Source organism: Anopheles cruzii, chromosome 2 (genome assembly GCF_943734635.1).
Source record: "Anopheles cruzii chromosome 2, idAnoCruzAS_RS32_06, whole genome shotgun sequence".
In the NCBI taxonomy this organism is placed as follows: Eukaryota; Metazoa; Arthropoda; class Insecta; order Diptera; family Culicidae; genus Anopheles; species Anopheles cruzii.
The window spans coordinates 28524806-28541113 of NC_069144.1; the positions used below are offsets into that span (position 1 = coordinate 28524806).

General features: G+C 49.1%; 1 protein-coding gene across 1 annotated transcript in view; it reads right to left on the reverse strand.

Annotated features, from left to right (window-relative positions):
* LOC128267336 (neurogenic protein mastermind) overlaps window positions 1-16308 on the reverse strand; it is a 76398-nt gene that overhangs the window by 22793 nt on the left and 37297 nt on the right. Inside the window, exon 2 of the mRNA XM_053004148.1 lies at window positions 129-2324. Within this exon, the coding sequence (XP_052860108.1) occupies window positions 129-2324 (2196 nt within the window). The remainder of the gene's footprint in view (window positions 1-128; window positions 2325-16308) is intronic.

A 16308-nucleotide genomic window follows, 5' to 3' on the forward strand; every position in this document is an offset into this window, starting at 1 on the left:
ATTTAGACCGAAGCGCTCAGAAGACTCAGCGACTGAACGCGAACGTTCTCCGTTCGGCAGGCTCTTAAAGTTTAAAATTATATAATAAAATCAAAGTCGTGTAAGTAAAGTATATCGAGAACCCTTACCTGAATGCCATGACCGCCCGGACCCTGCTGACTAATGTGTAACTGTTGCGTTTGCTTCATCTGCAGCATCGTCGAGTTCGGTCCGCCCGGCATTGGCCCATTGCCACCTCCGCCACCCCGCGGAGGCATACCGCCGCCTCCGCCGCCACCGCTGTTGGGACCACCGTTACCGCCAGGGCCGCCGGCCGCATTTGGCCCACTGTTACCGCCGCCGCTACCAGGACCTCCTCCGCCGCCACCACCACCTCCGCCACCAGGACCGCCACCGGGAACGCCACCGGAGCCTGCACCACCGCCGATGCCACCGTTCGGTCCCTGGTTCGATCCAGGGCCCGGGCCAGGGCCGCCACCGCCACGAGCTCCGGGCATAAAACCTGGCCCAGGACTTCCGCCATGGTTCGGTAGGCCGCCAGGCGAACCGTACGGTGAGTATTGTTGCTGCTGTTGCTGCGAGGATTGCTGTTGTTGCTGGGGATTCGGCGTCTTCACGAAGCCCCCTCCCGGGCCCATCTTCGGTCCGCCGGCGCCGTTCGGTCCCATCGGTGGCTGCAGTCGGTTGAGCGCGGGTTTGAGATCGTAATCCTGTTGCGACGCAAAGAGCTCCTGCTTGATCAGGTCGGCGCCCGGGAACGGTGGCACAGCGCCCTTGTGGAACTGGCCACCGGGACCACCCGTACCCGCGCCGGGTCCTACTCCCGGGGCACCCCCGGGACCCAACGCACCCGTCGCTGGCCCTAGTGGACCGGGATTGCCGCCCGGGCCACCGGATCCGGCCAGGGCCGGGTTCATAAACTCGTTGCCCGCGAACTGACCGAACTCGCCGCCGTATGGGGGCCGCTGTTGACCCTGCGGGCCGCCGCCCTGTGGACCGCCTCGCGGGAAGCCCATGTTGAGCGCGTTCTTGTGCTGGTGCTGTTCGGCCATGTGCTTGAGCGTTTGGGCGGCGGGCGACAGTTCCGACATGGGACCGTTGGCCTGCGGAGTGCCATACCCGGCACCCGGTCGCTGCTTGGCGATCGGTCCACCGCCCGGACCACTCATTCCATCACCACCAAATGCATTGCCGTACTGTTGCTGCTGCTGTTGCTGCTGTTGCGGCGTTAAGGAACCGGCACGTTTGATGCCCATATTGTCCAGCAGCCCCGGGCTCGGATGCTCCTGCTTGATGCAGTTTTCCTGCTTCACTTCGATCTGCTGGTGCTGTTGCAGCTGTTGTTGCAGGTGTTGCTGAAGCTGTTGCTGCTGTGACAGTGGTCGATGGTGTTGCTGCATGTTCGGTGGTATTTGAGAGCCTGGCCCCGGGTGCGACGGATGTTGCTGTTGCGCTTGCTGCGCATGCTGCTGCTGCGAGTGCTGATGGTGCATCTGCTGATGTTGCAGTGGATGGTGGGGTGGTTGTTGTTGCATATGATGCTGATGCTGCTGTTGCTGCTGCTGGATATGCTGCTGCTGCTGTTGGGCTTGCTGCTGGGATTGCATATGCTGCTGATGCTGTTGCTGCTGGTGCTGCTGGTGGTGCTGCTGCTGGTGTTGCATCTGCGCATGTTGCTGTGATGGCTGTTGCTGCTGTTGTTGCGCTTGTGGCTGCTGCTGCTGCTGTTGCATCGGCGGCTGCGGTTTCTCCTCAAAGTCGAGAAAATCGGAATGGAAATCGGAGAGATCCGAGATGAGATCCTTGAATGTGTCGTTTTCATCGTTCGTATCGTCCCCGATGAAGTCCGACAGGCCCGGGAAGTGCCCGTTGGCCGCCGCATCCTTCTCCAGAGCGGCCGACAGGTCAGCGAACTCATTCTCCGGCTCCTGCTTGAAGTCGACAATGTTGCCGAGGTCGTGCATGTGCGGGGAGGGTGTTGGATTGCTGTTCGGTTGTTGTTGCTGCTGCTGCTGCTGCTGCTGTTGCTGCTGACCCGGCATACCATTACCGCCACCGCCTCCGGTTCCTCCGATACCGCCCGGGCCTCCGGTTGATCCCTCGCTCTTGACGGACGCATTGGTCAGGGCCTTGACCGTGACGTTCGTGCTGATCTGCTGCGGTTGCGAGTTGGCGGCCGACGTCGTAAACTCCAGCTGCTGTACGATCTCGACGGAGAATTTGGTGAGATTCTCGGACCCGTTGTGCTGTAGCTTCACCGGTGGCTCATAGGAATCGGAGGCGGAGTCGATGTCGTCGGCGGGTCGCTTGAGGAATTTTTGTTGCTAGAAGGAACGACACGATATAAGGGAGAGAGAAAGAGAGGAAAAACAATAAAACATCAATCATTGCAACTCGCAGAACAGTTCCCCACGAGCATAAACATAAAGCCCGAGGTAATAGACTCCACAATCTACATCATTTAGGACTCTTTAAGGCTAGAGATAAATTAATCAAAAATACAGGTTTATTTATTGTGTATTTTCAAAAAAGAAACTTAAAAAAACGCATAAAAAATAAGGTATTTAATTTTTTTTGTCATATTCTTTTTACTTTGCCATTATTATGCGTGAAATCGGCCATAAGTTGGCGAATGTTATTTTTCAAATGCTCCAAAGTTTCTGGCTCGCCAGCATAAACACGATTATTTGCGTAGCCCCCAATAAAGATTGGTTTGACAGATATATTCAAAAACTGTAAAATGCCAGCCTTGGGATTTAGAAACTTCAAAATGGATAACCCAGAATGCCGAATCTGCAATATTAGAAACTGAATCAGACATCGAACCCTTCATCAAGCGGAGCGAGAACAAATCTACATCAAAAGGCATTTTACCAGAGAGGAACCACGCGAGATGAATTAAAGTCGTTTACTAAACAACAACTCGGTTGAGGGCATCGCCGATGAAAGACTCACACATTGAACAGCTATCATCAGCGTATTTCTTTGAACGTTGCAAGGAACAACGGATTCTTCGCTCACGCGAGACCCCTATAATATGGAGGCCGGGTGGGGTGGAAGGCGGAAACCAGTGTGCGGCAGCTTCATCGGCGGTACACTGTAATGTAAACATACACGGTAACACGCAGCCACAGTAGTGCGACCACACTTAGATTCCCGAGCCCGTAAAACATCTAGTGGGTGCCGTATTCTGTCCCGGTCCGCTCCAGGAGATATCACACAGCTAGAGAGCGCACATGCATGCCCCTTTCGCGTCAGGCCACCAAAACAACGCGGAGTGCTACTAACAGCTACTAGCTATTTCATTTGTAATGCCCGAGTCTCATAAGCGCACATCTCGTTTGTGCGAAACCGAAACTGTTGGAAGCGTATCTAGATCAATTCTATGAAATACTGGACGCCTCTCAGCTGACTGAGAGTTCAGTGTGAAGCTTTTATTAAACGTAGATCAAACCACTCGCAGTGAGCAAATAAATATTGTTTAGATTTTAACATTCAGCTTCTAGGTGTAGACACGCATAATGAACACGCTCACTTTTTCCAATCTTTCTCGATGGAATGTGGCCGTATGGCACACATCAATACCCGGGGGCCTTTTTCGATGACGATCACCATAAAACGCGTCGATCACTCCACGAACCACTGCGCTCCACATCTGCCCTTTCGAGCGGTGTGACATACCTCAATCAAAGCGTCAGATCAGAGCGCACGCTAACGTTAACAGAACTCGAGCCGGAGCCGCAGAGATAAGCGAGAGGAGACATTACCACACAACACAGAACCGCGGCGAGCAGTCCGTGCGATTGTTATTGAAAGTAAACGTCGAACTACGTTCTGTATACTTCATCGCCACATACGTATGCTCGAGCTGTGAGGAAGGCTCACTTTCAGAAGTCGCAACTCCTTGCAGAAATCCACAACCCATCACGAGATACTGGTTGGGGAATTGGTGTCTATGAAATGCGGCTTTGAAGTCACGAAATGCGGATCTGGCAGATCAAAGATGGTCTGTGCCATATTCGAGGAAGGACGATGTCACGAGAACGCACAATTCAAACAATGAGAGCAAACGCACCAGAGTTGCAATTAACAGAATTGCTTTTCCCGGCCCGGTGGATAATGCAATTTCCGGGTGTCTCTCCAGTATTGTGCCGCACAATATATCTGGGATGGAATCATCTGGCGACACTCTCCATTTGACTACCGCCCCATCAGCTGCTATTGGGCAAAATAGTGTCACCACTTATACGGGCTTCCACAACCGACCACCAAATCCTTACCGCGCGCGATCAGCAGTTAAATGCACTCATTTGCAAAAACACTACTCAATTTTATGGGCCCATCACGCGATTCGATCATTTGTCAGACAGTAGTGGTTTGGCCCCAAGCCCCAAGAGCCCGATACGTCGCCCAAAAACCTCACCAAACAAATACGGGCCGCCGCCGGCGGGTCGTAGCCGTTGTTACCTAGCGACCCAGTGGCGACGGGCGGGGGTTTGTGTAAAAATCGCCAGAAAATCGATTCCACGGTGCCCTCGGCCCCAGAAACCAGACCCCAAAAAGCAGCCACAGCTATGGAGCTTTTATGGTGCGTGTTTGGAGAAGCGTTCGAGCGTGACAGCGTTTAGGACGTCTAGTTCTCGACACTAATTCTTGGTTGATTTCTGACGGTTCCTATCCAGATCTCCACATCGGCAGACCATTTCGCGATGTTATTGGCGTCCGTGGTTATCGAACTTCTCGGATGCAATCCCTCTCGAATCTCTTTACAGATACTGTACTGGATTGAATAAAAATTCACGGTAATCACGGACTCATGAGTCTTTTTAAGATTTTGTATTGGGAAGCCAAGGATTGTTGGTAGTTTAATTTTCTAGAACCTCACAAGGTGGCATGGACCCAACTCCATCTGTCAAACTAGTCTTTATGCCTAACCGTAGCCTACTGTTGGTATACGGAAAACAGAGCTAACTAGCTAACAGAGTTCAAGGATCCAGTAGGCAACGGTAAGCGAAATGATGCTTTGCCTTCGACCATGTCAACACACGATGACAACCATACCGGCCAGCGACCGACCGTCTGTCGCTTCAGCATACCTTGAGACAACCGCGAGGCGGACCTGAGAAGTGGTGCCGAGATGAGCATCGGTATGCGAAAGCGTCTATAACCGATGCGTTCCAGGGAAGCTTAGAGCGAGTTGGGGATGTCGTAAGCGATTAGTGTACGTAAGGTACGTATTACGACAGATGAGTCGCGTTCCGTCTGCCGAGTGCTTGACTAGAGACGATCGCACAGGGGCATTCGAAGTTATGAAAATGTTACATTTGTTAGGACCTCAGCTTCTTGACACATCACTCTAGTACCCTAAAAGTATAGAAGCGAACTCTGTTCTTTCTCTGCCCGACGATTTCCACAAGCCGTTTTTCCGATCACCCACCACGTTGTGCGCCTGACTTTGGCCAGCCCCCCTCGGTCCCAACCCCATCAAGCAGAGTGATGCCCGAGAGAGAGAGCGAGTGATGAACAGAAGGGGAAAAAAATCACGTTTTTAAATAGCAACAAGCAATTAAAACGATATTTACCCAAACGTTCATTAATAACGGGGAGCGCTGTTACGGTTGCTTTTCGGAGACCAAATTTTCCTTCCTTGTTGCCGGGCGCGCGCACCGGCGGTTATGGAGACGAGCGCGAGAGTGGACGCTACTTTCCTTCGCCACACTCGTCGTCGTCGTCGTCGTAGAGGAAGCTCCAACAAGCTGTACTACGGATAGTGGGAGCGCTATATTTCTTCGATCTCTGCCGGTCTGCTGGTAGCGCGTCCTCTCACAGTAACTGGCCGACGATGCGGACCTGGCGTTTGCGAGCGTTTTTAAAATCGCCTTCCACTGTTGTCTTGTTCCACTTTCACTTCATCACACAACCTTCCTTGTTCCCCACACACGGGCCACGGCGGCGGCGATGCGGGGTTCGTAGCATAGTAGAACACACATACACGGGACCAAACGAAACCACGGTGTACCCTCCTCTACACGGCTGCGTGTGCCCGGAACGAAGATTAGTATTTATAGAATAAAAATTGTAACAAATCAACATAATGTTGTTTGCTTTATTCCACCCAGCCGCGCGCACTGGTACTGGGCGTCGCGTCGTAGTGGAGCGGCCTCTCCTCGGCCTCCGATATATGCTTCTCCGATAATTCGATAGGTCTGCGCCCAGCGCGGCTGCACAACACACATTCCAAAGATCGTGCGCTTCCATCACTACACTTCCCGATGATCACTGCTTAGCGTCAACTAGTGCCTACTATTTGTGGCCGACCATCAGCAGCAGAAAGTCTGGGCGGACTGCAAGCTCCACTCCTTGTGCCGTTCAACTTCTTGGCCCCACAGTAACCTTTTGTCCAGCGCGTTCTCTCTAGCGTTGTAGAACATTCATGAAACTTCAAACTCTGCTCCATAGCGGTTGATTAACATAACGTAAAAAAAAGGCTGGCTTTAATCGTCTCCACACACGCGGCGCCCAGTAACGGGAGCATAATATGAACTGTTTTCGAGAGATACCGATTCCAATCCCCAGAGTGCGGCGCGTCGCTAAATTTACGAAATCAAGCCAAACATTGCAAAATTGAAATGGGGCCGCGGCGTCGTCGGACACGCTCCCCCAAAACCCGAGAGAGACAATCACGCAACAGCGTAAATACTGTCAAACCAGCCATTGACGGTGGTGGCGACGGTGGTGGTGGTGGTGGTGGTACACGTACGTACTGTATATCTCTCTTTTCACTATTTTTACTTCGCGCTCGCGATCTGTCCGTATACTTTCGCCTTCTTTTCACTGCAAGTCTGCAGTGTCTTGTCGTCGCGCCCGCGGTTTGTGTTTGATTTTGTCTTTTTTGGCCGCGTTTTACTTTGTTTTCTTTGTTACTTGTTGTTGTCGGCTGCTTTTGTTTTGTTTCGGCCACCAGCAAAAGTATTGTTTCCCTTTTCTGGGCGCTTTCGAGTGGACCCTGCAGCTCACGCAGCGTTGGATCATTTCCTAACGCAACTCTCGCGGGTTCGCGGGTCTGCACCCGCTCATGGGGATCACTTGAAACCATAGTTTTCGCGTGCGCACACCACCAACAACATACCGCGTCCGTCTGGATGTGTGTGGACCCCGAAGACGTTTGGCACTGCTGCCCCACTGTTTGCCGGAGAAAGACGGCCACAGACGGCCGACGGACAGAGAGTGTGTAAAGAGACAGGCGGCGGCGGCGGCGCAATAACAGGTTGATTTAGACGTGCTGCTTTGCGCGCGCCTTTAACCCCCCTGTCTGAATTAGTGGACAGGCTGGAGGGCTGCCTTGGCTTGGCAGGAAAGCGGAAAGGAAAACAGCAACACTTTTCATTACACCTGGAAATTACTGTTGCGTTTCCTTCAGTGGTCACCCCGCGCCGAGTGGAGTGTGGAAACAAATTTCTGGCATTCACCGTGACCGACTGGACGTCCGCGGATATGACATTTTTCCGCACCAGCCAGAGGGTCAGCACCTACACATACGCGCCCCGGTTGTTTCTGGTTTGCAATTGGCGCACCGATTCCACCTCGAGGGCATTGATCATCTTTTCCTACTTTTCAGTTCCTCCTTTTTTCTATTTTATCATCCAGCCCGTTTATGGACTTTTCAATCGGACTTCAGACTTTTGTTCATGTTTTCTTGATCTATGTGGCTTGTAGGTAATCAGGCAGGCGAACTAAACGGGAAGCTTTGTAATCCTTTAAAACCAGATCAAGCAGATCTGCAACAATCCATTTCCTTCATTACTCCATAGAAAGAACTCCGCTTCAGAAAGCTCGCGGAACACGGTGGAGTAAAAAGTTACACTTTCAACTACCATCGTCGTCGTCGCCCCGAGGTCGATAACTTCCAATTAGGCTACATGGAATGCTTTTGAACATAGTCCTGTCCTCCTGTCTTGCTCTTTCTCGCGGAGCCGCCGTTCTCGAACGTGTCAAATCTGTAAAAGGAAGTGTACGTCTCTACGTTGGGTCTACACTACACTCTCTGCCTATGGCCCCAGGACGACGACACACGACTAAAGCACTGACAGAGGTCAGCGCATAGCAAACGCTCGCAAACGAGTGTGTTAGGATAAAGGGGTCCTAGCATCAAACAGAATCATACTGGACTGGAACTGCAGTGTGTCACAAGTCTCGTTCTCGTCTCGTCTCGTCAGTGCAAATATTAACGGACGAACCACACTTTTAGTCACTTATTTTAAGCAGATGCTTCCAAAATTCTCCACAAACGATCGAAATAACGAAAAAAACATAGATTCACAGACTGCCAACTGAAGACGCGAAAAGAACCACACACTAAACTAGAGCCGGGAGTCGGTGTCACTCAACAGTGCGTTCCGAAACCCACACACGATCTACACTATCAGAGTGTTATCGGGCGGCTTAATCGGGATATGGCATGTTATGCTTTTTTGTTGTTGGCACCAATTATGTTGGCACCGCAACAACCGCAAACCACGACGCTCAAGGGTTCAAGAATTAGCATAAGCACACGTACACACCGCAGAGACCGTGTAGGAGTTGGGAGCTCCGAGAACTAGTGTTTTGAAGCGCGGACCGTCTTCGTGACACTGTGTGACGCGCGGTGTCTCTACATGTCGAAATGCACACGAGAATTCCACAACTCTCCGCGACTAGCGAAGCGACAGAAGCGCCGTGTCCGGCACGGTGAAAGGCGTAAGATGAACTACCCACTGGAGGAGGAACCACCCTATCCAGAGCCGCCGACGCCGCCGCCAGCTTCCGGATGCAACACACTGCTGGCCTTATGGGGGGCGACGGGCGGTACTTCCACCATCGCGCACTCAATTGACTGCTCACTTCGGCCGCGAAGCCGACTACTGGCCGCTGAGCGACCCGAACACCCGAGCACCCGAACGCAATGCTGACGATCGGCGATGAATCCGCAATCCGTTGTGCAAGAGAGAGATAGAGAGAGAACCGCGGTGTATACTGAGTCGTTCATTCGGTCACCACCCACCACCCACCCACCAGAGTACGCATCTCGCGTCACGATACGAAGATACTCGATAATATCTTGCTTCCTATGCCCATTACCATCCCGGTGTTGGGTGGAGGGCGGTGGTGGGGATTGGGGGGGCTGGTGGGGCGACAACGCAACAACGCGCCGCGGCACCAACTCGGAAACAATCGGGGCTGAGTGCTGCCGAAGTGAAATGAGTGAATCTCACATTAATCAGCAGCAACAGCAGGAACGGCACTTGGTGGCGAGCGGCGTGTGCCATGTGTCGCCATTCGAAACCGTGAGCATTCTCCGCTGTTGGCCAGTGTGTGGACACGGTGGACACTGGCGCACCCATATGAAATCAAAATCCGTAAGCTTTAGCATAAAATCAAATGACCCACAATTCTGTATACCTGTGCTTCTGAGAGTCAGGAAAAGGACTAAATCAGGAAAACAGGAAGAGCATACTAAAAAGCAAGTGACAACCAAATTCCGAGTGATCCCAATATTCTGGGGTGAGTCGCATCGACAGGATCGTTACGTAAATCATCACAGAGAATACTTCAACGCCGATAGCCCATTACTTTTGGCAGTATGAACGGAAACGGTGAGATCACTCGCCATCCATGCTTTCCAGAAGCAACAGCCACGTTCTCGTCCGGCCTCGTCACTGGGGAGACTAGTAGCAAAATGTGTCCTCGCCTCAACTGGTCTCCTCGAGCATCCTCGAGCAATCTGTCACTTCCGCGAAAGCATTAAACGCGCGCAGCGTACTGGAATAGTTGGGCTAGAGAGCGTGGGGCCAAGCGCATGAACCGATCGACCAAGCAATGTTCACGCAAATAGCCAGTAGAGAGGAACTTGGTCAACTTGGTCTCTCTCTCTTTCTCCATCTATCGTTCTCCGTCTCTCTTTGTCAGTTGTTTGGATCATATCGGATTTCTCTCGCTCGGTGTTAACCTCCACGGTGCACAGTAGGGAATTCGTATGGGAAAGGCGGACATATTTGTTTTTAGGAAGAATCTATGGACTTTTTACAACGTTTTTGTTTTCTTTGCATGTGTTTTGATGAAATTCAACTTGTTTTCGTTATTTGAGGGGGTTTAAAACGCCTGAGCTATGCAATTTGAGTGACACTAAAATCTTTTAATGCACAATCTAAACACCTGGGTTATGCAATCTGGATTGCACCAAAATGTTTCAATGGATAATGCCCTGCAAATGCGTAAATATTCTGCAACCAGAGACCAGGCGCCTCCTTATCCATCACGATTTTTTTTTTCTTAAAATAAGCCTAGCGGATGAATTCGCAAGTATATGCCAGCAAAACACACAGGAAATAGTTTCAACTTACTTAAACTTCGATTGTAATGCCTAGATTAGTTGCGTCAAAGCCCGCCAAAAATTTGCTGAATTACCAAAGTTGAAAACTGTATTTTTCCTAGTTTTTTATACAAATTCCCGAAAAAAATGTACCAGCAATGCAAAACGTTAAAGTTTGATTATTTCATATGAAAGAAGCATTTATTACCTTTCGAATGATGTGTAATATAGGTATATTACCGCTGCAGAACTTTGCTAACGATCGCGTTAAAGTAGCTGATAAAAGTTGGTTTTAAAGAGCCATTTTTATCAGTTTTTCGACTTTGACAAATGATTTCTCGGAATCTGCGCAACATGGAAGGCTAAAAATTCGAATTTGTCATAGATAACTTATCTATTTTAGGCTAATATAAGTAAAACCCTCAGTTTTTAAGTTTACTTATGACCGTCTTTTCCCCATAGTGCGGTGTAATTGTGGCTTGGTCGTGTCGGTGGTGGCTAGTTGCCACAGGCGAACAGAATTCCGAGCTACACACCACCACACATTAAGCCGATGCTGTCTATTGTTTGTCACCACAGTAAAGCACCGGTGCTCGAATTGGCTGGATTGGCTGGACCATGTCCACTACAAGCTGGTGTGAATTGGTGCCTCGGTATTTTCCATCTTTGTTGCTCACTGTTTTTTTCCGGTTCTAAAACGGAAAGAGGGAGAATCTCTCTGACCGAACACCGATTTTTCTCCACAGATCTCACAATTTTGTCCCAACGAACACCACCACGCATACACCCGCGGCGAAAAGGGGGTGTTCGTGAATTGTTTATGGTACTCAGCCCGGCCGGCAGACGCACATTGGAACGGGAGGAAATCTGATCAGAATCATAATCACCGACCGACAGAGCGATTCGGCTGTGTGCTGCTGCTGCTGCTGCTGATTGCTCGCTGGAACGCAACTCTGTGTACGTGGATAAATCATTTATCACTGTCAGAGCCCGGGTATTCGCACTATTCATTTTCCTACAGTGAAATGAATGGAGAAAATTAAACGGAACTGTTAGCTCTAACGCGTGTAATACGCGTTAACTCTAAGGATGACGCATAGATAGGAACCGCATCGTCAATGCACGGCACAGCATCCTCACTTTTCCGAGCACTCCACCAATCTATTCGATGAGTCCTAGATTGTTGTCTAAAAATAAATCTATTGAAGTATCGTATTGTCGGCCACAATGAAGAAAAAGAAACATTGTGCACATGCATCGGATCAAAGGTTCAAAAGAACTGCAAACAAACCTTATTCATGCCCGACTCTCTGCCGTTCATCCGTTATTCTGTTAATTTTTCTTAAATTCGTTACCAGCAGACAAGCATCCGTACACTGTACCGGGTGCCGCCGTTTGAGAAGGGCCATTTTATTTTAAGACAGTCGACTGTCGATGTGCAAATCCATCTCAAGCGATCGCCAATGAATATTCAGCCAAGACTTCGAGAAGCGAAATTCAAACGCTCCGAGGGCAGCAGCGTGTATCTGGACACACCGATTGACAAAATGGTAATAAGTGCAATCTTGTGCCATTTGCTTGCTGCTAAATGTGGCGCAATACGGTTCATCACTCCAAATAACCTCGCCCAGGACACGAAATTTATCTCGAATTTCACGATTTCTGAAGATGACATGCTGGCATACTTCTATGCCAGGAGAGTTAAAAAATTTACACAATTATAAGTTACTTCTCATAAATATTAGCTTCAAACTTAAAATTATTTTTATTACTGAAACTGATTTGCACTGAATTGCCGAAGAGTACGAATGCAAAATCAAGCTCATCTCTAATTCGCAACAAAACAAAATTAAATCTACTAACACCCAGCCACTAAAACACTACACGAAAACCCTCCTTCTGCGGGCATCACTCTTCCAGATGTACTGTTATTGGAAAGTTACGGCGCCTGTGTTAAGAGCACAGTTGTGTAGCTGTAAATAAGGCTATATTGTTCTGAAGATGGGGCGGAACCAACAAAGGCCATCTGTACTCGAAGACGTTTCGGTACACACAGCGTAACGCCCGGTTCTGGCCGGCAAGCGATGAAGCAGAGAATCATAATAGCAGTAGCAGCATAAAGTTAAGCAGTTAAGTAATTCTGAAATATTTCAGAAAACTCTTCGAAAGATTCGCTCTAACTTTGCGATGTTCCAAGGACAATACTGGAAATGAGGAATCGAAGGTTTTAATACCAAGAAGAATGCATTTTGAGCTGCATTCAATAAAAATAAAGCGTTAGCATCTGTTGAAAGGATTATAAACTCGTGACTCATACGTGAGGCAATCATCATAAATGTTAAAGTGAAAAGCCTTCACAGCAATCGGCGGTCCAAACATGGAGGGAAGCATCTCAGCGCATTCTCAATCTGCTGTTCTTTCCTGTACGTTATTATTGTAATTTGCTATTCTAGCTTATTTTATTTATCAGGTGTACAAATAGAAAACCGCCGTTTTTTCTCATGATTTGAGGCTTTATTGTAAAAAACTCCTTACAAACTCATTCTTCAAAGTAATTGCCATTGTTAGCCACAACTTTTTCCCACATTTTGGGCAGCTTTTTAATTCCTCGTCGGAAAAATTTTTCATCTTTCGACGTGATCCATTCATCGATCCGATTTTTGATGTCCTCGAAAGAACGGAAGCGCTGCTCGGCCAGGTCATGCGTCATCAATCGGAATAAATAGTAGTCTGACGGGGCGATGTCTGGAGAGTAGGGCGGGGGGGTAGTATGTGCCATTTTAATGTTTCCAGGTATGTTTTCACGACTTTGGAAACATGTGGTCGAGCGTTGTCGTGAAGAAGGATAACTTTGTCGTGTCTTTCTGAATATTGACGCCGTTTTTCCTTCAACGCTCGACTCAGCCGCATTAGTTGTGTCCGATACAGGGCTCCTGTAATGGTTTCGCCTGGTTGCAATAGACAACGCCGAGCTGGTCCCACCAAATACAGAGCATCAGCTTCGAGCCATGAATGTTCGGTTTAGCTGTAGATGTTGATGCATGGCCGGGAAGCCCCCACGATTTTTTACGCTTTGGGTTATCATAGTGTATCCACTTTTCATCCCCGGTCACGATGCGATGTAAAAAACCTTTTCTTTTTTGCCGTTCAAGGAGTTGCTCGCAAATGCAAAGGCGCCGTTCGATGTCCCTCAGCTTCAACTCGTGCGGCACCCAGTATCCTAGTTTCTGGATCATTCCTAGGGCTTTTAGCCGATGCGATATTGCTTGTTGCGTCACCCCCAATAAGTCTGCAAGTTCCTGTTGCGTTCGACAAGCATCTTCTTCCAGCAAAGTTTTCAATTCGGCATGTTCGAACTTTTTCACCGGTCCGGGACGCTCCTTGTCTTGCACGTCATAATCGCCGTTTTTGAACTTGCAAAACCACTCCCGACACGTTCTTTCACTAATGCAGGCTTCACCATAAACTTCTACTATCATTCGATGCGCTTCAGCTGCATTTTTTTTAGTATGAAACGCAAAAAGCAACACTTCCCGCAAATGGCTCTTTTTCGGCTCAAATTGCGCCATGTTCGCACATGAATAACACAAAGCAGAGTGAAAATAAACAATCGAGATTTTGTGGAGTTGTTGACAGATGCCTCAACTGTCATTGCCAGGGTTTTGCATATTTTTATCGTTTAATTTGCAGCTGCTAGCGCCCCCCATGGGAAAACGGAGGTTTTCTATTTGTACACCTGATACATTCGCCGACGCAAACGGACGTCTTCACAGTGTCACATGTGTGTCATGCACTCTTTAAGACAATTATTCAATAGGATCCACAGCCCTTCGGCCTCGTTCTTTGTTCTTGTTTTGCGTAATTCTTTTCACACAATCCTAAGGCTGTTGATTCGCCCCGTCACACGAAAGAAAGAAAAATTACCATAGCAAAAATCAATTACCGAAATACGAACGAAAAACCTTTAAAATGCGCGACATGTCAAAGCAAACTCAAGCAGTGCGCGCGTCCGTCTACCGAGAGCGTTCTGATTCAATTTCGGACCAAAGCGGTGACATCATTTTAATTAAATTAAACAGTGCACAAACAGCGCCAAGGGTTCATGGACGGCCCCCGGCGGCAGAACAATCTTCGAAGCAGTGTGTCGAAAGCAAGCACGTCGCCACCGGCGACGACCACGGGATTTCTTTCGACACAATCAATGCTGTGAATCATATGTAGTATCGATGGCAAGACGAACCAAGCATAAGTTCGATGTATGCTGCCACAACGGCAGAGCAATTAGCCATCATAAGTTGGTGGCCGGTGCAGCCTTGATATGATACACACACGGAGTTAACCCGAGTGAGTTTGACTGTTTTTCCAAACCAAACAGGTTCGAAACAGCGAGAAAACCACGAATAAGTTTGCCACTAATTAAATTAGCGACTCGGACTATCAGTGACTGTATTGTTTCACCAATTGCTCGGTTCCATATTTATACCATAGAAACAAATACGAAGACGTAGGGCACACCAACGTGCAGAGAGCATCATCTTCGAGACATTTAACAGTCCAGATTGGTCATTGGTAACTTTGGCTTACTGATCGTATTATTATCGCAGCCAAACTACCCGATGAAATCGATATTATTGTAAAACCAAACTCTGAAAATGAGGTAGCTTCCAAATAAATCCCACATTCATTGATAAAAAGGTATGCTTTTGTCTATCGTTGGAATCCCACTTGCCCCAATTTGATTGGGCAAATTATAGACTTTCCGACAAAGTTATTTGTGGCGTGGAAACATTCGGGTCGATGCACAACGCAGCACATAATAACCACAATTGCGTCATCAAGTGAACACATTCGACAGAAACCTGGAAAGAGCGGGGAACGGGCCTAGAAGAACTGAATGTATCCTCAAAGAAGACACCAGGCTATCGTCCTCCGTAACGTCGATCCGTAAGTAAGCGCCGATCACCACCGAGAGTATCGAGAGACTATTTAGCGAGCACGGCAAAAAACTGCAACGCGTTTTACCCCCTTCAACGCCATCAACATTGGCTGCAGTACCCAGCTGCAGCTGTTGCATCCGTCCGCTGGCTGGACCACCAAATCTCCATCCGCTGCGACCAGACGCCGCTGCTCGACTCGAAGCCGTCCCCGTTCGTCTTGACACGACTTGGCGCATTCCGATACCACGAACACTCTCCCCCTTCGGTCGATGCCGCAGTGGTATGCGTTGGCCATGAGGAGCTCGCAGATGACTCGCGGTGTCTTTCGCGGCGCGCGAGAGAGCGCGATACACTATGGGAGGAAACTGTGCAGTTGCAAATCCAAAACATATTCATTTCTTTCCGCATTAACCTCGTGTGGCCCTGCACATATCCATCCACCACGGCTCCCTTTGAGTTTCCCCTTGTCGGTCCCTCTCTCTCTGTCTGTGTTTGTCTATGCTCCAAACTGTTTCCCGCTCACTCACAGACATTGCGAATCGCGTCCGCATTTTGCAACGTCGTGTTGCAGGTGAGTATGAGCGTTAATGTCTTCGATGGTAACAAGTCCAGTCAGTCCAGCCGGCGTCTACTAGTCCCAGAGTGGTCTTCTAGCGAGAGTCTCACACATTCGCATCTACTCAGCTCTTTTGTCGCTCGATTTGCACACTCGGCACATCGTGAGCCACCGACATTTGAAGGACCGCAAAAAGTTGCCACGCCAAATGATGTTCGTGCTGCGAGAGGACGATTCTGAGGACGTCAAACTCTTCTCCTTCGTCCAACACACGAAGGTAGTTATTACAATCGGTATCAGTGTTTAAGGGCAGTGAGCACACAAGGTGCAAACAAGGTCCAGGTCCGAGTAACTGAGATTTGAGATAATCCCCGATACCCGTTGCTATGCGGCTTTTTGACCGACGCTCCCAGGAGAAACCTCACTTCTTCAATGATGTCAAATAAGGCGAATTACCGCGTTTTGTT